This window comes from Pinus tabuliformis, chromosome 5_2, assembly GCF_031772625.1.
Source record: "Pinus tabuliformis cultivar Carrire ecotype Pingquan chromosome 5_2, CPIR1, whole genome shotgun sequence".
In the NCBI taxonomy this organism is placed as follows: Eukaryota; Viridiplantae; Streptophyta; class Pinopsida; order Pinales; family Pinaceae; genus Pinus; species Pinus tabuliformis.
The window spans coordinates 158029705-158057253 of NC_142306.1; the positions used below are offsets into that span (position 1 = coordinate 158029705).

Consider the following 27549-nt stretch of genomic DNA (forward strand, 5'->3'; position numbering starts at 1 on the left):
TGTCACTGCTCTTAGGACAGGCCTAAAAGTTGACCTTCCAAATTGGAATTCAACCCTCTACATATATATGAAATTTAGCCTTCAAAAGGGACAAAATTTGGCCCTCAAGAACAAGTTTGTAATCATCCCTCTAACCAGGACCAAGAACCTTCAAAAATAGTGCAAAAAATCCTTCCAAATTAAGCCAAAATACTCTGTGAAATAATATAAAATCCCTTTAAAAATGTGCCAAAAACCCTTCCCTAGAAAGTCTCTCCAAATCAACTCATCTTCACTTATAGTTCATGAGGTATGAACCTCAAAACTCCTTTTCTTCGCTTGTTTGAATAGATCCAAACTTGCTTGAGCAAGTGACTTGAAATGCTCCTTCTCGCTCCTATTTATAGTGCATTCAAGGTCTACACTAGGCCGACTTGTCCATTGGATGGAATGGCTTGTGCAAATGGCATAATATATAGTGAACATTCAAAAAATAATTTCTCCTCAACTGTGAAGAGTTAGAGGGAATGCCATATACTGTTGGAAAGGTCTCAAAATAAACTTTCCAACCATATTTGTCATGCTTCCATTTGAGCTTGGTAAACATAGTAAAAATGCATTCAATGATAGGTATTTGAATATGTAACTTTCTCTTTCATTCAGACAACCTTTGACATCAATGAAAACTTCTTTTAACATAATCTCTTAAACTAATCCCAAGAAAGCAATTTCAAGGAAAAATCCTCTTGCAAGAGCAATTCACACCATAGAATCACATTGCGACCAAGTAGAAAAGAAACAAATAGCTAGAGAGCACTTCCAAAGAGAGAGAAGTGTGATGATGGATGATGATTAATAGGTGAATAAGGCTCCGCTCTATTCATGCGAGGGTAACCATTTCAGTAGTTTTACAAACAAAACTCCTAAAATTTTTCAATTGAGCATTCAATTAGGTAAAAGGTTAGAATTTGACCTTGAAATAACTTTAAAAAATAACAAAATGCCAAAAATTGGAAAAAAAGAGTCTCCACCATGACATCATCCTCCAAAACAGGCAATGAAGCATCAACGAACTGAGACAAGGGTCCAATAATGCTCTTCACTCCAAGAAATTCCCAAAGTGCATGTGCACATCTCCAAAATGTGTCGTCTTCACCAGGACATCATCCAAGAGAGGCCCTATATCACCCTTTTCAAGCATGTGGGTGTAATGTGGCACCTCTAATTCAAGAGTTGACACCAAAGAAGGGTGTTCTATCCCTCCCAAGTCATCCCAATGATAACTACACTCAACTGAGTTTTGGACCAAGGTATCGTCCCTCAAATAGGGTCAAGGCCAGCTTGGGGACTTTTGGGGTCCATTTAGACACATCATCGAATAGTCCAATTCCCAAGATTTCAAGTTCAATGTTTTAGAATGTGGAGGCTCAACAAGAGGTGTAGCATCATATGGAAGATGCTCAAGGCCCAACACTCATCTATGGAGAGCCAATGTTGGGGCTGCAAAGTTGGGTTTGCTCTCAGAAAGGGGCAGAGAACCCAATGGAATGTGTTGGAGAAGAATGAATTTATCCCTCAAAGGATATTTGTTGCATATGTGATGTCACTTGAACAAAACCTCCAATATCAAGTGAGAACAACTTCATTAGGGACATAAAAGCATTAAAGCAACATTAAAAACCATATATCATGTTAGGGGCACATGAATACTTCAAATAAAACTAACCTTCAAATGTCTAACTAGATTAGGATTTGTAAACAAGTTGCCACACTTATATTAGGGATGAATAGGTCAACAACCTCATTAGGTGTTTCCAACCCCTACCAAGAGTGACATGTCTTTGGTTAGCCCATTAATCCATAGATGTGTGTGATAATGATGGTCATGGATGGGGGAGAATTAAAGCAGGTTTCCATAGCCATGAGACCAACAAATGGTGCTCTGACATACTAAGTGTAATGATGTAAGGGGGGAGACATTATGGTGGCACGAGTTAACCCTTTCCTTGGCCTACTTTTTCCACCTCTTTGGTGTGCCTTTTACATTAATGATTTGCCTTTATTTGGTGCATAACTTAGGAGCCCAAGCTTGCTTTATACTTTTCCAATACCCCTTTAAGATGTAGCAATTTCTCACTAACTAGGGTTGGGACATGCAAGAGCTCTTCTATTCGAGATGAAACCTTGAATGCTTGAGGAATTAGGTGATGGCTAATGAAGGGGGTAGAGCTCATGCTAGGATTTTGTCCACGGGCTAAATAATATCCCAACCATCTTTTGCATTTTACATTTTCTTTTGTTGTGGCTTTATATGCTTTTAACTTTCTTTCAGTTGCATCAACCATCGTAGCCAAGTTTTTCGGCCCCTGACATAAGGATGTGGATATAGGGTGCCAATCCTAATGACCAATGATTACCAACCCAAAAAATGGAGATTGATAATCGAGAGAAATGGAAAGTGGTAAGTATGGATTGCCTTAGACACATTATATTAATCGAATCTTCCTCAATGGTGCCCTTCATAAACCCTAAGGCCTTAGAGGAGGTCCCATTAGACTAGAGTCAAAGGTTGACATCCCAAATGAAGTGCGGGGATAAGGATACGATTGGGATCGGTCAATCATCTAGTTTTCCCCATGATCCATATCAATATGTCTGTAACATTACATGAAAGCACATGATTTCTAGAATAGTTAGAGTACCTGCCAATAGATGACCCACTTTCCTTCAAGAAGAAATATTAGATGGGAGGAGATCTGACCGAAGCAATGGGTGGAGATCTCTAGCATTGCGTTATGTGTTGACCATCATGGGGATGGTAATTAGTTGGCTATCAAATGAGGATAAATTTTTTCTCCTATGGGCAACCCACTTTGGTGGGTAATAGGATCTTCATCACTCACATAGCTTTACGTAACACATGCTTGCCAAGTAAGCTACCCCCAAGGGGCTTACATAGTATAACTTTCAAATTACAGAATATTTTATAATTTATTACATGTACTATTAAAATGTTTATATTTTATATTAGTACGTTATAATTTTATTACATGTATATGTGTTTGTGTATGTGTGGAGGAATTAACAACTTGATCAGTCTAATACTCGCATGACATGAGGTCAATTCCAACCGCTACGACTATAGCCTCTAAGTATCATCTCGCACCAAAGAGGGCAATATTGGTCTACTTTGGGGGATTGAACATGGGACCTTCGTCACTCATATTACTTTACATATCATGAGCTTACCAAGTGAACTACCCCGAGAGGCTGTTTATATTTTATTATTACTTTATTTTTATAATTCTACATTTGATTATTAGGTATATTTTATATATTATTATTATGTACATGTTTTAATTACTTATATTTTATCTTTTAATTTTTTAATTTCAATTTTGCCTTACTCTTATTGAGATGTTATTTTCCTATAGGTGTAGTCTAACTATTTTTTGTTTTGATTTTTTTCGTCATAACTCAATGATACCATTTTTGGCAAGAACATGAATTTATATTATTTAAAACATGTTTTTGAATATGCAAATGGATTCACCATCCTAAAAAACCCTTGGGTCACCTAGATTATGCATACTTTAGATATCATGGGCTTGCTAAGTGAACTACCCCAAGAAGATGTTTATATTTTATTATTACTTTAATTTTATAATTCTACATTTGATTATTAGGTATATTTTATATTTTATTATTATGTACATTTTAAAATTACTTGTATATCATTTAATTTTTTAATTACTTGTCTTTTATCGTTTAATTTTTTAATTTCAATTTTGTTTTCCTCTTATAGGTGCAGTTTAACTATTTTTTGTTTTGGTTTTTTCATCGTAATTGATGATACAATTTTTTGCCACGAAAGTGAATTTCTATTATTTAAAATGTGTTTTTGAATATGCAAATGGATTCATGGTTCTAAAAAATCCTTGGGTCACCTAGATTATGCATACTTCATAATTCAAACTTGTGATTCCTACAAATCCCTACTAGATTTCTGGTAAAATTGTCTTTAAAAAATGCCAAAAAAAACTAGAACATAAAATAATTAAAGAACGTTTTTTTTCATAATGCAATGTGTATTAAATTTAATAATATATATTTTTTATTTTTTAAATTTTATAACTTGTCAAATTTAATACCAAATTTTATCATTGAATGTTTTATTCTCAATTTTTTATTTGATTTTCAAGATGGGTGAACTCAAATTCAAATAAACAATTAAATATTTATTACTAATTACTAATTAAATTATTATAGTCAAGTCCTACTAGCACAACCGGATGAGGATGGACCTTGTTAGCAAGGGGACCTAGGATCAAACCTTATGGGGGTGTTTGTGCCGGGGAGGAGACATGCTAAAAATTCCAGTCAGCTTAGCGTTGGTGTGGCCCAGACCGACCGATGACTTTGTCGGATTAGATCCTAGGAGATGTGGCCCAGACCGACCGATGACTTTGTCGGATTAGATCCTAGACTTTGTCGGATTAGATCCTAGGTCGTGACTCCGACTTTGTCGGTTTAGATCCTAGGTCGTGACTCCCCAAAACACTCAAGCCACATGTCAAACTTAAAAGATCACAAAAAACTTGACAAACAAAAAAAAGCCATGCACAATTAAATTCTTAGAGATTTTGACCAGGACAATTTATAGATATTTTAATCCAATGTTGAACTAGAAACCTTAAAGCGATAGACAACTAAATTCTTAGGAATTTGAGATGAGATTTATTTTTTCACCTTTTTCGTTCTGGTTTGTCATTTAACCTTTCTACAGTATGAAAGGGGTAAAGGTCTCCCCTTCGTATAAAAGTGTCTGAATATTTACACGTTGAGTTTTCGGTGTGTTATTTTTCAAGGATCCCCTGTATGTTTTGATAATCCGTTTAACTTAATGCTTCACACAATCCAACTTAGAGGATATTTCAATTCGTGGAAATTCGTTGAAATCAGTCACTGAATTCACTGCAGAATGGCTACACTTCCAGCCGCTGCTGGATTCTTATCAACCAAAAATAATTTATTTGCAAGACAATGGTCGAAACCCCTCGAACGGAAGGCTTCAGGGGTTTACAGGGTTCTGAGACCGTTTGGACCGACTACTGGGCTGCAGCGGTAAGTGTTGTAAATGTCAATGGAAGCTTTGATATCCTAAATTCATTGATCACTGAATGAAAATTCAATTGTGCAATATATGCTATGTCTTGGTGACCGTTCATCAGAGAAGACTGAATACTGTTCTCATGTGCAGGCGCCATGGGTTACGGGGCAATAACAAGGTTTCTGTTAACTGGCATGGGCCACTATGTGCGACGGGTGCTGCATCATCTGGTGGTGAGGTGGGTTTCTTATCACATTTTCATATGGTGGTCCATCTGTGCCGTGCAAATAAGAATAAAAACTGTGATCAACTTAAGAGGGCCAACTAGTGGTGGGAAGACTGTATAGTACTAGAACAGGACTCATTATAACAAGAGTACAGGTTAGAGAGGAAATGCCCAGCATAGTAAAATAAGGCCAGTTTAAGTGCAGAAATTTTGGTAAATTTTATTGGTTATTAATATGCTAATTATAAAATATTTAATAATATTATTATAAAAATATTTAAATTTATAATGATTTTATATTAATTTTTATAAAATTTTAACCACTTTCAAAATAAAATAATTATATTTTTGAAAATAATTATATTTTATAATATTTGGAGTATATGTTTTTCGGAAAAAAATGTAATTTTTTTTTTTTAAAAACATGTGTAATTAGCACATTCGTCAAATTTAGACCGCCAAATTTTCCATGCCAGTGGAAAACTATAGACCATGCGAAAAAAACCTTTATAGTCTCAACAACTTTACAAAAGGACTGTGATGATACATTTTTGAACTTAATTCTCTATTTCTTAATAAATTTGGCCATGTAGAATATTCTATCTGAAAAGCAGAATCATAGGTGAAGGGTTCCCAAGATGGAGAATGTTGTACTCTGCAGTAGAAAAAGCCAGAAGCAAATTTTATTTGCACCGGTGTGTAGATCTCTACGTAACATGGAAACCTGTCCTTTCAACTTGGGCATCCATCCCTTAGGTTCCTATATTCCAGGGTACTTGAGGACGAGTAGGGTTTGTCCCCTTTTGGTTGGGTACAGTCCCCATTGTCCCATGAGGGTCCCTGCCAGGATCGTGGCCTGTTGCGCTTTGACAGTGGCCCAATTAGTCTTGTAACATGCTTGTTTTGGCTTCCACTCAGCTAAGAAGCCAAACTTGGAAAAAAAAAGAAATAAAAGAAACAAACCTAACCTTAAGCTTAACAATAGAAAAGTGCCTTCTCATTTTTCAACCATTTAACATCTTTTGAGGGCAAGAAGAGAGTTGAAGTTGGTTTGCCAAGCACACAAACAGACCAGTAAACAATTTGCTCTATTACTCGGTCCTTGAAGTGTCCATGCATCCATAGCAGCCATTTCAAGCCTTGGAGATTCAAAGGTCTGCAACGAAAATTCGAAGTGGACAACCATTTTGGACAATATACTATTTTAGGCATTTTGCCATTTTATCGGCTCAATTAAACCCTGAAATTTAATTTTGATTTCAATATGCTAGTTACGTATGTTTAATTTCTCTTTCCTTCTCTTATTTTCTGGATAAAGCCTCAACAATATATGACTTTCACTTTTCCATTAGTCCCTTAGTAGTGTTTTTTCAACCCAAGGCCCTCTAGAGTCCATCTTCATTTCGGTTAATCAATTCCTTTGTATTCTTCCCCTTTTTAGAATGATTACAACACACACATAAATGAATGATTTACTACTATTATTTAATAGTATCCTACTAATCTTTCCTATTTTTAGTAATATTATACTGGCCACTTTATCTCATTGGTATAATGTTATTTCCATTTAGCACCTATTTAATCTCATTGATGGTGACTTTTCTCTATTCTAAGCTTGTGACTAATCCCTTGAAGACGGTTGGAGTGTCCATTCAAAATGCTGGAAAGCTTAAACACATATTACTTCCAAGAAATCTACCAAAACTATCATTTTAGTTTTTAGTATTATTGCTATTATAATTTTTGAGAAAATACTTTTAATATTATATAAAAAACAGTATTTACAAGGAGATATGTTGATTTTCAGCCCTAGGTGATTGCTGTGCAATTCAAATCTGTTTTTTTTTCCATGTAACCAAGCACCCTACCCTATGGCCAGTAGGCAAGGGTAATATATTCTTCAGGGGTCAAAGCTGTACAACGACAAGACTCGAAGCTATGACAACAACATACTCAATATGTGCTCGACATGTCATATGCGGGAATTGAATTTGGGTGGGGAGGATAACAATCATTTCTCCAAACCACCCGAGATAAATTCAATGGACAAATCAGATCTGAATTTATTTAACCACATAAATAAATATATTTGAACATGCAACAATCGTACATATAGCTGAAAAATGAACAGCAAAAGCATAAACATGATACACCAATAATTACATCCTCAAATCAGCTTTTCAATTAAATATTCCAGGCTCATAGGGAAAACCCCACAAACTGTCAAACTAACAGCTATACTGTATACACAAAAATCAGATCTGCACTTACTGAAATAAATTTCTTTGTTGGTCAAATGAAAACTTGCTTGCCTGAACTGTTGTGCAGTACTGTATGGATTGTACTTTGGCCTATTTCTTGACCTTGACTCCTCTACTTTGCTCTGAATTTGCTCAACTGATTTCTTTTGATCTCTTGAGTCTTCTTGGTGTACAAAATGCATGTCTTAAACCTCTCCCATCTTGCTCTATTTATGCTTTGAGAGAGATAATTAATATACTCAATCCTAGCAACTAATCTCCCAAATCTTGGAAACTAATTTTTCGAATCTTAGGAACTAAGATTAATCCTAGCAACCACCTTATATCAACAATGCGGTGTATGGCTAAGATTAGATCAAATATAACTCACTACTATTCTAGAATCTCTAGAGTATTTCCTTTAGATTTCTAAGACTAAGAGAATGTAGGAAATTTGACTTTCACTTTTATTTATTTACCTGAAATTATAAGATGGTATTATTTCCCAGTGGTCACTAGAAGTTGCCATGAATTACTTCTTGCATGCTCACTCCTAAGCTATGTAAAGCTATATTTTTCAACACTCCATCTTAGCGAGGAAGGAATTCTACACTGATCCAACTCAGTCTTTGAATGCTTCAAACTTCCCTTTTGCTACGGGCTTGGTTAGAATATGAACAACCTTTTAAAACATCAACACCGTTCCCAATGTTCCCATAGCCATTAGCTCTCTTGTTTGTCTATAATATGGGGTGTTATTTCCTTACTTCAAGTCTCATATAAGTGTTCTCTCCCAATGTTAGAAATGGCTAGATGGATAACCCTATTAGGTGTTTCTAACCCCCAAGGGGAAGTGATAGGCCCCAAGTTAGCTAGCCCATCAATCCACAGGTGCAAGTGAAGATGGTGGGAATGAAGTGGGGCATGACTTCAGGGAAAGGTGCCATAGCCAAGTGACAAGCAAACGGTGGTCCAACGCCTTGAGTTTATAGATGTGAGGAGATAACAATCGTGGAGGCATGAGTTACCCCTTTTCTCAGTATGCTTTTTCCAACCCTTTGGTGCGCCTTTTACTTTTTTATGATAATGCTTTGATTTCGGTGCATAGCTTAGGAGCCCAAACTTGCTTTTTGATATTTGGCATTTATTACTCCTTAATGGCATTTGACTACTAGGTTGTTAGTGGGAAGGTGTTGGAGAACTCTCCGGGGAAGCAGGATGGTGTACCAAGGATTGAGAGTAGATCACTATTTAGAGGGAGCATCTAACTTTGTTCCATGGAAAGGGAGGATCATGATAGTTTTGGAGGATAATGGGGTGGGAGAATTTGTGAAGCAGGCTATACCACCACCACAAGATCCCCAACAGTTGACCCAACATACTAAGAATGATATCAAGGCAAGGAGGATTATTCTAGAAGGGGTCAAAGATCATATAGTTCCTCATATCCATGAGAAGAAGACAACTTATGAGATGTTCAAAACTATTTTAGAACTATATCAGAGTACCAGTGATACCAGGAAGCTTGCTCTTAAGGAGAAGTTGAGGAGTATCTGGATGAGCAAGGATGAGCCCATCATCACATATTTTTCAAGGTTCACTTCGGTATGAGATGAACTGGGTGGTGTGGTCATGATTGTATTTGATCATGACCTTGTGAGTTTGGCCTTACTAGGACTTCACAAGTCTTGGTATGGTTTCCAGGATGTTATTAGTGGTAGAGAGAATTTTCTGTAATGTTCCGAAATAGGAAAAATAGTGATATGCAAAGCAAATAACAAATACAACACCAGAAATTTCAAACATTCAACAAACACCCATGTAAACTCCAGAAATAAGAACCAGCTGAGCCATTTTATTAATGAAATGGAGCAAGTACAATAATATGGAGAAATGCACCTGGGCTTGCCTCAAGGGCAAGCTTGACAGGACCCAGGTGATAAAACAATAATCTCGAAGCTGGAAATCACTGCTCCTCTAATGCTTTGCATTGTCCCTAGAAACTACACTGCTGGCTGGAAAGGAACTGCAAGAAACCCCATCTCTGGTGCTTAGAAAATGTTGAAATTTTATATCTGGCATCCTTGTCAAAAACCCATAAATGGTTTGGGTTGAATCCAACCTCCCAAATTCGGCCTCCAATATGCCCTATGCAATCCCCAACAATTCTGCATTGTCTGCTGCAAAGATACGGCCGAAAACCCCACCTTCGGTGCTCAGAAAATTATGAAACTTTATATCTGGGATCCTTGTCGAAAACCCATAAATGGCTTGGCCGGATTTTGAATTTTCAAAATCAATCTCCAATGTGCCCCCACACCTTCCAATCTCCTCTAGAAAGTGGCCTACAATAAACCCCAACGAAATCCTCCTCCAATCTCATGAAAATGCAGTAATCACTTCTCCAAATATTTCCCTTAACCTCCACGGTAAAGTTCAGCCTCAAAGATTGATACTCTACCCTCCACATGAACACCCAGTGTTGCCTTTGCACTGGCCTAGGAAGTGCGAAAATCACCCTGCAAAGTAGCACACTGCTCCAGCTCCAAAACCAGTGTTACTTGGGAGCGGGAGCGAAAACGGGTGCGGGAGCAACATTTTCCAAAGCTCCCGGTTTGGGAGCGAATCCCAGAGCATTTTTTATATAATATATATATTTTTTATATTTTGATACATATATGTCAACAAAAACATGTAGAACTATGAATTAGATATAAAAAACATAAAAAAAACATAGATTGAACCATATAACAACAATCATCTAGAAGTTATAATCTTTATCAACCACGTCCACAAGTTAGTAACATAGTAACATACAACATATTGAGTCTCGTGATTCATCAATCTTAAAGTTTCAAGCTTTCAAAATTCAATATATAACATTTATCATCATTGATCACCAAAGCTGTACTTGTAAGCTAAGTGTAACCATTACAACAAATAATATCTAACGTGAAATGAAATGTTATAAAATGAAATGAAACAACTTTCAACTTTCATGAAGCATCATATTCATAATTCATTACTAATGAGTTATAATTGCCAACTTCAAATATATTGTTTAAAAAATATCATAATAAATATGAAAGAGTCAATAGTTATAAAAACTACTAGAAAATAGAAAAGACAAGTAAATCTATTATCTGTTGCTTATGCTTGGGCCTCTTGCCACCAAGAGAAATGTCTAATTTTTTAGTCTTGTTGGAAAATCAGGATCTTTGTCATTAATATCACCCTCTAAGCATTAATATCCAGAGGTATCTTTGTCATTACCTTTGTATCTGTATAGGGATCTTTGTCATTAATATCACCCTCTAAGCATTAACATAAGATAGAAAAAGCATAGCATGTCAAGTCAAGAATTTGTTTGAGTGATGCGTACATTTTTAGGAGGGTCATGATAGAGGAGTTCGACAACCAATGTCACTAACATCAAGGTACATAGAGGGATTGGTGCTCTTGATTAAATACGAGTTCCATACCCTAATACATGACAAAATTCAATGGAAACATTGCAATCCTGAAATCCTGAAAAACTGATAAGTCTGCTGGATTTTGAATGAAATCTAAAATTCTACTTTCTCCATATGAAATCCAATGAGGTCGGAACCACTCTCAAACATCCTGAGTCATTTCATGGTAATGTTAAAAATTTAAGTAAAAGGATGAAAATGAAGATTAAGGAGAATGTCACTTTTACTTTAAGAATTTAACATTACCATGAATCGCATATCAATACTAGGGCCATAGGCTTGATCATTAAGTTGCCCCACTCAAAACTTATTTGTTTCTTTGAAAAAAATTGCATTTGGAACATTACTGCAAAAAAAAAATTGCAAAAAAGGCTAAACGCTCCCGAAAAGGCAAGGAGCATTTTTTTTTTAGGGAGCGCGCTCCCGACCTGCTCCTGAGTCGCTCCCGCCCGGAGCGTGGATTGGGAGCGGGATTGAGGGGGGGGGGGCGCTCCCCTACAACACTGCCAAAAACTTCTCCCAAATGCCAACAATCCTCCTGTGCCTCTCCAAAAAATCCTTCTCCCAAACTCCTCTGCAAGAAGCCACAAGCAAACTCAACCTCCTCTTTACTGTGTCTTCTAGTGATACGCACCACCTGGAGATGGATGCAATTGTTGGGAATCACTGAGATCCTCCTCCTGAAGAAATGAAAGAAACCCTTCCTAGGGTGGCACTCGAAGTCCCTTGAAGAAAGGGTGAGCTCTTCACTTGAAGAACTCGTGTTGAATAGCAAGTGACTTGACTAAGCAGCTCGAGTGACCAAAAAGAAATTGATATTACCAAAAAGATGAGTCCTTGAGATGAGGAGAGCTGCCTTCCTTATATAGATTTCGTGGAGCATTTTTTCCTCCAATTTGTCCTCCATTGTGGGCCCTCACTTAACCACCATCATGCAAAACTTAACCACCTCCATGCAAATCGAACTAGGGAGTGCGTAACTTAACTACAACACAAATAACTTTTCCTAAGTCTAATCTCCTAATAAAATCGAATGGGGTCCACTAGCTCCAAAATTGGCCCCATAATACAAAAATTAATCTTGTTCCAAAATGATTTAGGAAGGGACATGACAGTCCTCCCCTCCCAAATGTTGCTTGTCCCCAAGCAACTTCGGTGCTGGATGCTCAAGTATGTGCTCGCCCTCCCAAGTAGCATCCTCATCCGACAAGCTCCTCCAATACACCAAAAATTGCTTGTCCTCAAGCAGTGCCTGAACAAGCGCCCTCTCTGACTATGGATCCCCACTATCGCTGCAAACTTCACCAAGGTTCCAAATATGCCATTGGATCGTCCCTGATCGTTGTACTATCCTATAGTGAAGGAGTCCCTCGATACCAAGATCCCAAGCCAACTTGATCAACGTGGAGCACCCCTTGCTCCACTCACTATCCTTCCAGATAGGGGCGTTAGAACCCCTCTGTCTACTGCCAAAATGTAGAGCATCCTGACGATGTGAAACTCCATCCAAATCCTCATGAAGCTGCCCTACCGAATAGTCCACCCCATGCACTCTGATTGTGGGCCCCTGAAGATATAACTCAATCCCCATGCGAATGAAGCCTCTCATGCATGAGCTCCTCCTGCAATCCTCTTGCTGGCCATCTTGCCATGTTGATGAAGTCTCCCACGCCATCAACGAATCATGGAAACCAAATGGAAGATTTGGATGACCCTCCCCTGTAGAAACCCGCTCACCTCTATGGGTAGCTGAACTGCTCAGCCCTGTTATGCTAGAATCCCTTGCCCGTCGCAAAAGGAACCTATCCTGTTGACATTGTGACACTCTGGTAATGATTGACTTCCTAGCATGCTCATACCAGAGCCTCCTCTCCCATAACTCTCGGTCATAATCTATGCGATGATGGAGGCTAGGCCAATCTTGCCAAAGCGACTCAACAGTGTCGACACCTATCACTCCATGGCTAGCCCCAATCCTGAGCAACAATCTGCCTCGTCCTATGGTGAGGGCTTCAGTGATCCCCCATGTGTCTGCCTGTGAATGAATCAGTCCACTTGTCATCCCGACCATGCTCATTGAGGAGTGGAGTATCCCACCAATCCACTGGATCCCTGGATCCCATAACCATACTAGAGGTCCAAAACCCCCAATCCTCTCTGTCTGCTGCTGTGATATGCTGCTAGTTGTTGGGACCCCTCTGTGCCCTGTCTCTACCTCATGTAGGTATCCAATAGGTAGGCACTGAGCATCAAGAACCTGTGCCGCGAATATCTAGCTGTTTTGTGCCTGCCAAATCACACAATGAGATCTGCTATCCCAGCTCCTGATGAGGTGCCCGGGTACTGTCGGAAGCATAGGTATCATCCTGCCAACAAGGACTACCGTCCTTTGCACCTCATGCTCACCTAACGCCTCGAGTTGTCCAGCTGAAAAAGCACCATGTAACTCCCTATCGGTCACCTTCCCAAGTTTGAGCCTAGGGGTGGAACATATGCTACCTCGACAATCAACCATGCCATCCCTAACCTTGTATTCGTCAACTTGTGCACTTACCAAGTGCCTCAACCAGAGAGTCTCATGTTCACTCATGACATGAGGTGTCACATCCAACTGCCTAGGAGGAGCCTCCCAAGCCCTGTTGCTTGAATGGAGAGTGTCAAGGGGCAACAAACAAACACTCTGCAACTGTAAACAACACCGAAGGAGGATGGGTATGATCAAGAGTCCGTCGGAATGCTCAAGAGTAATCCTACGAACAACCCCCTCTCTGTCTCAGATTTGCTGATAACCCCCTTGAAGCCCTGTCTCCACTAAACATGGTGTCCCCAGATGCTCAATAATGTCCTCATCGATCCTAGGTGGGCTGCATCCAATGGTACACGTAGTGCCCCTGTCCATAAGTCTCCTGGGAGGCAATGCTCCAAGCGCCCGTTGCACCACATCATCTACCACTGCATACCCCCCAGTATCACCGCACTCCTCGAAATGCCACTGTACGCTGCATCCTGTCCCGGTACACCACTAGGTACTTTCGACAACGACTATACCATCTTGTACCGTTTTGTGCCCCACCTGTGTCACTGCACTTGTCACTCCTCGCATGTACTCAACACGATGTGGGGCACTCCCACTCCACAATGCAGTCCAACTTTTGGAATTTCTAAATCTGACACGTTAGAAACCTTTCATGCACTTTACTGATTTATTCCTACCTACTTGTTCTGTTAATTAACAAGTTATTTACCATGTAAATATTGGAAATAAATACAAATGCATGCTCAACACAGTACAGATCATCAACTGAATGAAATAGAAACAAGCACACAAGTGACACCGTTGTTTTTGGACTAATGTCCCCGGAAAAACCCAATGCGGGAAACTGATGCAACTATCCGAGGGTTTGATTTATTAAGCAGTTTCAGAATACAATCTGGGTGCCAAATTCGGCTCACCCAACAGAGAAAAATCTCGGTAGCAACACCTCTCTACTCGGAAGCAGATATTCTGGCTGAAACCCCAGATAAACACTCCAACAGCTCCACAGCTCCAATCTGGCCCACGAAACCCCAGCGTCAGCCTCTCTTTGGCCCAGCGTTAGCCCAACGTCACTCCAGCTTGGCTTGCGTCAGCCTCTGGAGGCACTGCATCAACCCTCTAGCCCTCTGCGTCACCCACGCTGGCCCTCTAAAGCACTGCGCAGCTCCTGGCTACCTCTGTGTGACCCCTGGCTGGCTCTGCGTGAACCATTGGCTGCTTCTGCGTCCCTCTCTCCGGCTACTGCGCTGATCCTCCCAGTGCTATTTCTGCCTCTCTACTTCTGTATTCACTGCCCCTCAGCTGCAACTCTGATTACTGATTCTATCTCTCTTAGCAAACCCCGCTCTAGAGGATAGAATGACTGATCACTCTGGTGTCTTCTGCAAGTGACCCTCAAGCCCCCTCTTATACTTTTCTCGTTGATAAATCAACGGCCGAGATTAAGTCCCCAATCAATGGCTAAGATTAGATATGGCTTGATCCATGACTTTTGGACCATTCTAACACAGTTTTATATTATTTCACATTAATATTTTATTTTCCCTAAGTTTAGACTTAGGAACTCCATTAAAAATATTAATTATTTTAATATCTCCCAAACTGTTTAGAATCTGCCCAAACCCTTTCTGGGTGTTGGAGATCTCATGTGCCTTAGCGTCTCCACCAATTTTCATGGCTAGAGCACATCTGATGCTACCCCAAATCAACACTCCCTCTTAGCGAGGACTGTGCTCTAGCAATACTCCTCACTGAGTATCACCCTGATCATCCGCCATCGGTCCCTGTGCTGATGCTAGGCCTGCTACCCATCATCTGCATTGCTGCATCCTGTACTGCGACCCATGGCCCTGCCACTGCTGCATCCATAATGCAACTCCCTCTGCATCTGTGTTGCTGCCCATGGCCCTGCCACTGCCACTGCTGCATCTGCACTACAACCCCTCTCATCATGCTGCCCATAGCGCTACCATTGCTAATTGCTGCACTGCAACTCAGTTACTGAGAAGTAAGTAACTGATTTCCCAACTCTGACATTTCTGTCAGGTTAGAGACACCCTCGATGCTGAAACTCCCTCTGTTGTTGACAAGTGCTCCCTTTCTGACCTCTGCGCTGCTGTAACAACTCTATGCATTTCGCACCGTTGCACACCTCTCTGTGCCATCTTGCACTAGTGCAACACTCCCGTGCTTCTCGCACTGCTGCCTCACGCTGTCCTGGGAATCTTGCACTGTAGCTCCCTTTGTCGCTCCATCCGCATCCGTCTCTACTGACATCGCCAGTACTACTACTCCTCTTCGGGGCTCCCGTAGCAAGGTCTAATCCAAGAGGCTGGGTACCTCGAGGATCCTGCCCCTCATCACCTGTAGTTTGTCTGACTACAACTTGATGTCTCCCCACTTCCGCTCAAGTGGTGTGTGTGCACTCATGGCACAGTCATCGTCTGTCTCCACTTCCTTCTCTGCCCTTGCTGGCGCTGCCTTGGTCTCGGAGGCCTCTCCCTTACTCTTCTTCCTTGGACACTGGGTCGCATAATGACCCAGCTCCCCACAGTGGAAGCATTTGACCTTGGAGAGGTCCTTCTTCTTCCGTTTCTCCTGCTTTCCCTCAGATGCTAGGGCAACATCCTCCTCCTCCTCCTTCTTGATTCTGATCCCCTTGCCGCTGCTTCCTGCCTTGCTTAGCCTTCTGATCTCTTCTTGGCGAAGAGCAGTCCACATTTCCTCCCAATTTGGAAGGGTCGCCCTACCCAGTATACTTTGGACAAACACCTCCCAGTCTTCTGAGACTGCGTTCAGGGCTGTTCTCACCATCAATTTTGGATCCGACGTTGCCCCTATGGAAGTTAGCTGATCCCGGATCTCCTTCAATCGACCGAGGAATGGATCGATCTGTTCTCCCTTCTTCATCTGGTATGATCGCAACTGATTTTCTAGTAGCATCTTCCTCTGCATGGAAGTATGCTGATACAACTTGGTTAGGGCCTCCCACATTTCCTGTGCCGTGTCCTTCTCGACAATATGTGGTACTATATGATCCTTGACCCCATCAAGGATGATACTCTTAGCCCTTGCCATTGCATCCTCGTACCTCGTTATCAGTTGGATCAACTGGGATAGCTATCGTCCTCAAGGTGAAGTGCTTGACACGACTCTTGTCTAGTACGGATAAGATTCTGGCCTTCGAGACTACGAAGTTTGAGGCTCCGTCTAGTTTGTCTTGGTCTCTTACTCCGTGTAGTGCCATTTCGCTGCTCCTCTACTTCCCTCCTGGAAGTTCTCGGTATGACTCCCTCTGAGCCTCGATTTCCCTCCTGGAAACCCTTCTGCCAATGTCGAGATGCCCCTCTCCAATCGTCTGTGCAACTGCAACACTGATCTGGATTCCTTGGCTAGAAATCCACCTCGACAGCAACTCCCTTTACCTTGGCCTTGCCCTATTAGGTACTATTCTGACTACAGTACCTCACCAGCTTCACTCTGCAACTTATCCATAGCCTCCTAAACTCCAGCAAACTGAAGGTTAGAGCTCCTAGGTTCTGCGCAATCCCGACACTAGCAAATCAGCCTCCTCAGCCAACTGCGTCAGCCCTCCCGGCCTTTGCGTGAGCCTGCCTTTGCCTCCCTCAGCCTCTGCGTTGCCTCTTCCTGGCTCAGTCTTGATGACGCAGGCATTGCATCACCCCTTCCTTGCTGCTACTTTGCTAGGAACAACTTCTGTCACTTGGAACAATTGTTTGCATCACCCCTTCCTTGCTGCTACTCTGCTAAGAACAACTTCTATCACTCGGGACAACTATTTTCTGTTGTTGCTGCTCTGCTCAGCTAATGTTCTCAGTTCTCCTGTGATTTGCAACCACGCTCTGATACCATGTTGGAATTTCTAAGTCTGACACGTTAGAAACCCTTCATGCACTTTACTGATTTATTCCTACCTACTTGTTCTGTTAATTAACAGGTTATTTACCATGTAAATATTGGAAGTAAATACAAATGCATGCTCAACACATTACAGATCATCAACTGAAGGAAATAGAAACAAGCACACAAGTGACACCGTTGTTTTTGGACTAATGTCCCTGGAAAAACCCAATGCGGGAAACCGGTGCAACTATCTGAGGGTTTGATTTATTAAGCAGTTTCAGAATACAATCTGGGTGCCAAATCCGGCTCACCCAACAGAGAAAAATCTTGGCAGTAGCACCTCTCTACTTGGAAGCAGATATTCCGGCTGAAACCCGGATAAACACTTTGGCAGCTCCACAGCTCCAATCTGCCCCACGAAACCCCAACGCCAGCCTCTAGGGACTGCGTCAGCCTCTTTTTGGCCCAGCGTTAGCCCAGCGTCACTCCGGCTTGGCCTGCGTCAGCCTCTGGAGGCACTGTGTCAGCCCTCTGGCCCTCTGCGTCACCCATGTTAACCCTCTGAAGCACTTCGCAGCTCCTGGGTGCTTCTACGTGAGCCCTGGCTAGCTTTGCGTGAACCCTTAGCTGCTTCTGCGTCCCTCTCTCCAGCTATTGTACCCAAGGATTGTAGCCATTGGACTCCTAGTACAACATTAAAACCACCCATTGGAATGGAAAGCATTGGGCTATTCAATACATATTCTCCCATGGATAGCTTGATATTATGGCACTTTCCAGAGCAATTTATGGTTCCTCCACTTGCAACCATCACTTGACACTCTGGTGCTGGATATAGGAAGCAATTCAATTCCTTGGCTATCTTACAATGAACAAAATTATGGGTACTTCCTGAATCAATCAACACTATCACTTTTTTCTTCTTGATATGTCCTTCTATTTTGATAGTTTGAGGAGTGGTAATTCCAGCCAATGCATTACAAGATATGGTTGGATTCATTTCTTCTTTATCTAGGGTTTTTTCCTGGAGTATATCTTTTTCTTTTGACATTTTTTGTTCCTTTTCTTCCTTTTCACAATCTATGTAGAATAATTTCTTCTCAGCACACTTATGACCTTTAGTGTATTTGCTATCACAACTGTAACAAAGCCCTTTTGCTCTTTTTTCTTCCAATTGTTGTGGTGTCAACCTTTTAGGTTGTGGAAGGCTAGGGGCAACAACACTTCCATCTTTATAGTTGTGAGTGGTTGGCTTCCTGGTTGCCATAATTTTGCTTTCCATTTTTCTTGCTAACCTGAATGCCTTCTCTAATGAATCAGGTTCCTAAAGGCGAACCTCATGTTGGATATTATCCTTTAAAGTCCCTATGAACACATCAATCCTATGCTCCTCTGGAATATCTTTTACCCTTATGTTCAATTTTTGAAAGTCCTCAATGTGCTCCATCATTGAACCCCTTTGTTTGAGATTTATCAATTGGCTAAAAAAGGTGTAGCTTTTTGTATCCTCATAATGTGCTATCATTTCTTCCGTAAAAATTGCCCAAGTGACAATTTGTTTACGAGAGCAAAGCCATCGATACCATACAAACTGATTTGGTTCCAAATATAAAGTTGCAATTTGTACCTTTTGTGTGTTTTGCACATTATGGAGATCGAAAAATTGCTCCATCTGTAGTATCCATGTTCCGGGATCCTTGCCATCAAACTTCCTCATATTGATTTTTGGAACATGGTAGGTCTTCAATCCAACATTAGAGTCTATGAAATCATGATTAACATTTCTTTTGTTCTCATCATGAGTTTCCTTTACTACCTTTTCACCATTAGTAACCATTTCTTGTAGCAACTTATTCAAATTTATTTTCAATTCTTCCATCTTAGCATCCATGCCATTCATTTTAACGTCCATGCCATTCATCTTAGCTTCCACGCCATCTATTTTAATTTCCACGCCATCCATCTTAGCTTCCACGCCATCCATCTTAACTTGCATGCCATTCATATTAGCATCCACGCCATTCATCTTGGCTTCAGTTACCTTTTGTGAGAGTGAAATTTGTTGTACTTAGTCTTGTAATTTTGATATATCATGTTGCATTTCTTCCTCTTCTTCACGAGTCATGCTAGAGCTTTCAGGTTTCTTACTAGGTGTTTCCATTTTCTTTCTTCAGGGCATCAATTAATGCTAATAATTATTCACTATTCCCTTTGAATTCCTTCAAACTAATTTTTCAAACCAATCTTATGCAAAATTTTAAAAAACTACACACCTTTTTTTCACTTTGTAAGAGCTTGATATTGAATCTGTTGTATCTCTGTAACTGCAAATCTTTAATATTTGAAATCACGTCCTGCAGTAGTCCTTTGAGTCCTCTTTCTAACCCCGCAAGTCTAATCAAGATTGGATTCTCCAAGGAAGAGTTATGCCAAATCTCCCACGATGACCTGATTATAGACTAGTTCAGTAGAACGAACTTGTATGAAGTGCCACGTGTCACTGTTTCAACCTTAGTACCTGAAACTGATATACAAAAAACTATAGGCCGTCCTCTTTCTAAAACTTCTTACGAAATTTCAATCTGATGCTCAGAACAAAAGTTATGACGATTTTCCCCAGGTCACCTGTTTGGAATGTAATTTGGGAGTCTGCAAAAACCCTAACTTCCGCAGATCATATCTTTAAAATATAGCGAGACAAGCTCTGAAATTCGGACCCGAAGTTTAGAATGATTTCGGCTCAAATGAGTTTTTTTTTAGGTTCTGAAACATTGCTGAAAAATGTTATAGCGAAAATGCCACAATCACTTGTTTGGAGCAGCAAAACCCTAGAATCCAAAGCTCTGATACCAAATGTTAGGAAACCAGCTCACAAAAAGATAGAAATGATAGATCATCGCCTTAGAAATTCAGCCTCTTCGAGGGGGCAACCTCCTTTACATTACACAAATGAACAATTCTTAAATGATACAAATGACTAAACCTTCCTTCTATATATAGGAGTATATGGGGTCACAATATAATCAAGCCGACATAACAGTAATAACATAAGGGCACATCAATAACAATAGTGGGTTTCTATGGGGCACACTAATAACAATATGGGGACAATAGGGGCACAATAATAACAATAAGGGATACAATGACAATAGTGATGGGGGAATCCCTAGTATTATAGGGACCTAATAACCTCATCAATGGATACCCCAACAACAGATGGCACCTCATCAACGGGTGTATGCTCAACTGTCTCCTTGCCAACCATGGCCCCTTGAACTACTCTCGTCTTCTTCCTTAATCCTCCTCATCATCCCAGCAAAATCCCACTGAATCTCCATTGGTTTGTGCATGCCTCTTATTTCACAGAATTCCCAAAAAGAGAGGGACACCTGAATGCCATGACCCAGTGATTGCCAGAACTCCCTCCAGTTTGCTCCCAATAACTCCACATCAGTTGCAATCGTGTCCGGATTCCAAATTGCGGAATGAATCAACTTCTCCCCCACATCAATCATCATTTATTGCATCCTAATCACCTCATTCAATGTTACTGCCATGTTGTTTGATTCTAACATTTCTTTGGATCCCATGATTTCTTAGCTTTTATTCTGGTCTTGTCATAGCACGAAGGGTTTACCATACGCTGAGCCAAGATTATGGCTCTGATACCACTGTAATGTTCCGAAATAGGAAAAATAGTGCTATGCAAGGCAAATAACAAACACAACACTGGAAATTTCAAACATTCAGCAAACACCCATGTAAACTCCAGAAATAAGAATTAGCTGAGCGATTTTATTAATGAAATGGAGCAAGTACAATAATATGGAGAAATGCACCTGAGCTTGCCTCAAGGGCAAGCTTGACAGGATCTAGGTGATAAAACAATAATCTCGAAGCTGGAAATGACTTCTCCTCTAATGCTTTGCGTTGTCCCTAAAAACTACATTACTGGCTGGAAAGGAAGTGCAAGAAACCCCATCTCTAGTGCTTAGAAAATGCTGAAATTTTATATCTGGGATCCTTGTCAAAAACCCAGAAATGGTTTGAGCTGAATCCAACCTCCCAAATTCGGCCTCCAAGATGCCCTACGCAATCCCCAGCAACTCTGCACTGTCCGTTGCAAAGGTATGGCACATGGCACTTATCACTGAAGTGATAGACTCATAGAGCATAGTGGGAAAGAGTAGGTCTTTAGATCAGGTTCCGCAGAAGAAAATAGGGAAGTCTTCTAGTTCAGAGGGAGCAGCTGCAGCAACAAAGAATGTGGTAGTGTTGGAGACAGATCTAGGTGGACGAGGTTCTTCCAGAAGCACCTTCCTCGCTAAGAGGGAGTTTTGAAAAGTAGCAACTGAAGGTATTCTTGACTTGTGCCTTAGTCAAGATGACCACAAACAATCTTCCTTTAGCATGCATGAGTTCCTAGAAATCAGGACGAGTCATGGAGCAATTAACTCATGCGCAGGAGTTGGAGGCTCAATTTTGTTTCCCTCCAAGTGCGAGTTTATTTTTGGAAAAGGACGAGTTAGTGAGCTTCAGTTTCTGATTGAGGCAGGATGAGTTAGAAGAATCAGTTTCACTCAGTTAACAATTCAATCACTAGTGCGAGTTCCAAAAACAACTTACTAGATTTAGCTAAGTCAAATCACTTATAAGGAGGACAAAGGCACCCTTGTAATTCATTTTTGTATGCGCAGGTTGTGTGTGTGAGATCTTGTTGTGGGAAGAGAGTATCTAGGAGCAGCCTAGACACAGATAATTTCCTTGCAGAAGTGCACTAGGATTTAGGAAGAATTCCTAAATAATAGGGGCTGTTCGGTGCTAGGAAATAGGGAGCAGAGGTTGAGTCTTGCAGGGAGGTTTCTAGCTTAGTCCAAACAGTGAGATGAGTTGCATTTTCTGTTGAAACAATTACCTTGTAAAGATATCAGATTGCTTTATTTTCTGTCAATAAAATTCTACAGCCAACAGAGGGTTTTCCCAGTTGGGTTCCCTAGCAGAGATTGTGTTATTGTATTGTGTCACTGTGTTTTTAATTCTGTGTTCATTCCATTGCAAATTTTTAGTAGATAAATTCTAGCTCTTGGTGAATTGAACCAAGTTTCAGTTGGTTCATCAAGCAGCTCCAGAATTTCAAGGAAATTCTACAACTTGGGGGAATTATTCCACCAAATTCGCCTAGGAATCACAGCTAGCCTCATCCACATGGCTTGACTCCTTGTAGAGGCAAACCAGTTTACTAGGACCAAGCATGTCACTAGCAGGGATTGAACCTGGGTGTGGGCAATAACAACACCTGTCTTTAACCACCTTGTTTAGATCCCATTGACAAGATCTACATATCTAGACCAAAACATCAGTTTATATTCGTAGAACACATGGAGTTTAAAATAACATTTTCTATTACTTCACTAAATGTTGATTATGATGACAATCAAGGGACTTCTACAGACGTTAAACAATATGGTGAATAATAGCTTAAAAGAACTTAAACATTACGGTGAATAGTAGGTTAAGGGTTGTAATGAAAATAGTTGGTTTACTTCCTTGGCCTTTTTTACAAAATATCTGTAATTTTACCACAGGGAGTTAAGTTGAACGTAAATCTACCTCGGAGGAGTTTGATGGTGTCTTTTAATTGTGATGCTTGTGGTACAAGGACAAAACGTATTGTAAATCGACATGCTTATGAACGTGGCACAGTTTTTGTCCAGGTAATAGCCTTTGTATATTTTGCAAGTTTGTTCTTACTTTTCTAATTCAAGATTAATTTATAATCATGGTTAGAAGTAAAGGAATTAGAACTGTTAGTACTCTATAAGGTTTCACTATATTTTAGATTGAAAATTTGGTTTGAGGTGCCAACATTGAAGCAGTTGATTGTTCTTACTCTTATTTGACGGTTCAGTCTTCCATAGTTAGTCTTTAGTAAATTACACTATTCTCTATTCTAGAAGGTTTCACAATTGAAAATTTGGTTGTGCCAACATTGAAGCAGTTGATTGTTCTTACTCTTGTTTGATGGTTCAGTCTTTCATAGTTAGTGTTTAGTAAATTACAGATTCTCATCTAGAAGGTTTCACTATATTTTAGATTGAAAATTCGGTTTTGCAAACATTGAAGCAGTTGATTGTTCTTACTCTTGTTTGATGGTTCAGTCCTCCATACTAATCTTTAGTAAATTAGAGATTCTTTATTCTATAAGGTTTCACTATATTTTAGATTGAGAATTTGGTTTGAGGTGCCAACATTGAAACAGTTGATTATTCTTACTCTTGTTTGACGGTTCAGTCCTCCATAGTTAGTTTTTGGTAAATTACAGATTCTTGGAAAATAATATGTACAATGGAAGGGAAATGTGTGTATATTGCAAGGCTTTGTAAGTTTGTTGAATTTGATATTCAAAGATTGTCATTTACTCATGCTGCTCAATTATCTCTAACTCATTAGTGCTTGTCAAAATGTGTAGTTACTTCAATACCATATTGACTATTGCTTTTCAAGTAAGATGACAAGGACCTTAGGGAGTAGTACAATAAGGTGGGCTAGGACATTGAACAACATCTTAACATGAGCTCAGCCGTTGGACAACATCTTAACATGAACTAGGACATTAGGTACTAGAAGGACACTGGAAGGTGAGCTAGGGCATTCAAGATCTTAGCACGAGCTTGGGCATTGAACAACATCTTAACATGAGCTAGGGAACTGAATTGTTATAGAGTGTACCTTGGATAGTCTTCTGCAGCTCTGTGCATGTGTGTACAGAAGATCCATAGAGCATTGATTTTAGTCCTGCACCGTGGTTTGTAGGTCTGTGTGCAACATTAAAGAAGGCTAGCAGGTGCATCATTATATCAAGATTTCCATCATTGTAGGCATATGCACATGTATGTGTCAGCTATAGATAGGAATAAGGTTAATTAGATTCCAGTTGTAGGAGATTGCATCTTGTTTTAGGAACATGCAGTCACATGTGTTAATTTCAGTTTATTGTGCAGTTTTCCAATTGTAGCTTATGTCTACAGTTTGGTGCATGCATGCAAATATGGGTGCAGATATCTACAAGGATGCATGTTTGCATGCCTCATATCATCTCTAGCTGAGGTGTTGCTGTGCATGTCTCCAGAATTGTTGTACCTACTCTTCTTCCTAGTCTATAAAGGAAAAAGCAAGGTTATAGGTTTTTTATTCAGTTCAACAGCAAGCAGTGAATTATTTGCTATATTTATCCTGTAGTAGAGTTCATTTCAGAATTAATGAGAAAGTAGTAATCCATCTACTGAGTTTCTGTTTTTGTTTTAACAGTGATTTAGCAAGTATGTTGTAACCTTGTTTTCTTGTTTATTAACAGTAATGATTAATCTAATTTAGGACCGATGAGTGTTGCAGGAACTGTCACCCCCCCATGTAGAAAATCCACGAAATTATGATCTGCTAGTATGAGCAATCTGAAATGTAATTTCTTCTCATATAAACACAATTTCTCTACTAAACTTTGCAGTGGAATAGGAACAGAAATAAACAAAATCACACAGTAGCAAAACTGTAGAAATTTACAGGGTAAGTTCCACAGAAAGAATACCAAAAGGACACCGCTCACAACCAGATCTCAAATCAATACACCAGTATTTTTGACGTGGTTAAAACCCTCAGAGTGCAAGGAGGGAAACAGTCCACGGCCTGTCCCAACGTGGGTACTACAGGCAATTTATTAATCAAAGAATGAAAATTTACATAAGCTTCTCTCATGCACGGATTACCCGAACAATGACCCTCCATGCGCTTTAAATAGAACTCATGGACCAATCGGGTGTCAAGCCACGGATCAAGTGTCGGTAATACCGAGGTGAGAGTGAACCGTCGGATCACTACATATCGTGACCGTCGGATTGTAAGTTACAAAATGTACAACGGTAAAGAAACACACTTTACCTAACTCTAACCTAACTCTATACTAGACCAAGTTGAACTTAACTATATCCTATGTGTCGGAATATCTTAACATCCCCCCTTAAGAACAACTTGGGATAGGATTGAAGGATTTACAAATATGACACAATAGGAGAAGGAAGGAGGCACTAGAGCCTATCCCCCCTTAGTGACAACTTCCTGAACTCCAAGCATATATCGAAGTTTAGTGAACTTCGCCTCTGTGAGAGCCTTTGTGAAGATGTCTGCAACCTGATCATCTGTTGGACAATATTGCACTTCAAGAACATGGTCATGAATGAGCTTTCTGATGAAGTGCATGTGTAGTTCAATGTGTTTGCTGCGCTGATGCTGGACTGGATCTTTGCATAGCTGAATGGCACTTTGATTATCACACCAAAGTGTGGTTGGATGCTGCTGCTCAAAGCCAAACTCTGATAGGATCTGACGAAGCCACAAGGCTTCCTTACTAGCTTCCACGGCACCACGATACTCTGCTTCTGCTGACGAAAGAGAAATTGCAGCCTGTTTCTTACAAGCCCATGTAATAGGTCCTGAACCAAGAGTGAAGACATAACCGGCAGTAGACTTCCGATCATCAGGGTCACCAGCCCAATCAGAATCAGTGAAACCAACTAACAGAGGAGCTGCTTTGGCACTGTAATGAATCCCAAACTGTACTGTACCTCGAACATAACGAAGTATTCTTTTAGCTGCTTTCCAATGACTTTCACGGGGTTTTGCATAAAACGAGCAACAAGGCCAACAGCAAAGGAAAGATCAGGACGAGTATGGGTTAAATACAAGAGTTTTCCGACAAGTTGACGGTATAAGGTAGCATCAACTTCAGGAGAAGTACAAGAGACTGAAAGTTTGACTCCAGACTGAAAGGGAGAAGGGGCTGGCTTACAGTCTTCCATGTGAAAATGACGAAGAATATCACAAGCATACTTGGACTGGGAAAGGAAAATACCCTCTTGGGATTGCAAGACTTGAAGACCGAGAAAATAGTGTAAGTGGCCTAAGTCTGTCATTTCAAATTTCTTTTTAAGGCTTGACTTCACATGGTTTATAAGGTTGGGATCACTACCAGTAAGAATAAGATCATCAACATAAAGAACAAGGATGATAAGAGAGTTGCCCACTTTCTTGGTGTAGACAGTATTGTCAGAATGACACCTAGAAAAGCCAGATTCTAAAAGAAAGCTATCCATTTTGGCATACCAAGCCGAGGAGCTTGCTTGAGGCCATAAAGGGATTTCTTAAGTCGACAAACAAGGCTGGAGTCTGTTTGTATGAAGCCAATGGGTTGTTCCATATAGATTTCTTCCTGCAAGTCCCCATGCAAGAAGGCAGATTTAACATCCATCTGATGGACTTCCCATTTTAAAGAGGCAGCAAGGGAAAGAACAAGGCGGATAGAGTTCATTTTGGCAACAGGGGAGAAGGTTTCAGTGTAGTCAATGCCTTCAACCTGTGAAAAGCCCTTAGCAACGAGACGAGCTTTATGTTTATCAACTTTCCCATCTGGTCCATACTTGGTTCTGTAAACCCATTTACATCTAACAAGTTTGCGTCCCTTTGGTAGAGGAACAAGATCCCATGTATCATTTGTCATCAATGAATGATATTCTTCATTCATAGCTGCTTCCCAATGTGGATGGCCTGAAGCTTCTGCAAAAGTGTCAGGATCATGATTTACTGGAGCTTGAGCCAGTAAAGAAGAGGCTCTTTCAAACTGAGAACGTGTACGTCGCTGATCTGTAGGATCACCGGCAAGATCACCTGCTGCATCCCGAGTAGCACGGACCCATCTTGGAAGTTGAGGATCCTGAGAAGGTGGGGGAGGATTATCATCCTCGCTTTCATCATCTGAAGAAGAAATGTTTTCAAAAGTAGAAGAGATAGGAAGAGGTGGCACATCCGCCGGACTAGGCTCGCAGGCCGATTTATTTTCATCAAATTTTACATCTCTTCTAATGATAACATTTTTGGACTTAAATGGAATAAGTCTATAACCTTTTACATCTTCAGAATATCCAACAAAAGTACATTTCTCACTCTTAGGTTCTAAAGCTTTATGCTTTTCATCTGGAATATGGGCCCATGCTTCACTTCCAAACACACGAAAGTGACTTACATCTGGTTTAATGGAACTCCAAGCTTCTTCTGGAGTGATATTCTCTAGA

General features: G+C 40.3%; 1 protein-coding gene across 1 annotated transcript in view; it reads left to right on the forward strand.

The window, feature by feature from the left end:
* The first annotated feature begins 4756 nt into the window (after nucleotides 1-4756).
* The window catches only part of LOC149158007 (Zim17-type zinc finger protein), a 92465-nt gene continuing 69672 nt past the window's right edge, over nucleotides 4757-27549 (forward strand). The window contains exons 1-3 of the mRNA XM_089436083.1: nucleotides 4757-5103; nucleotides 5240-5327; nucleotides 23014-23142. Of these exons, the coding sequence (XP_089292209.1) occupies nucleotides 4961-5103; nucleotides 5240-5327; nucleotides 23014-23142 (360 nt within the window). The 5' untranslated portion in view covers nucleotides 4757-4960. The remainder of the gene's footprint in view (nucleotides 5104-5239; nucleotides 5328-23013; nucleotides 23143-27549) is intronic.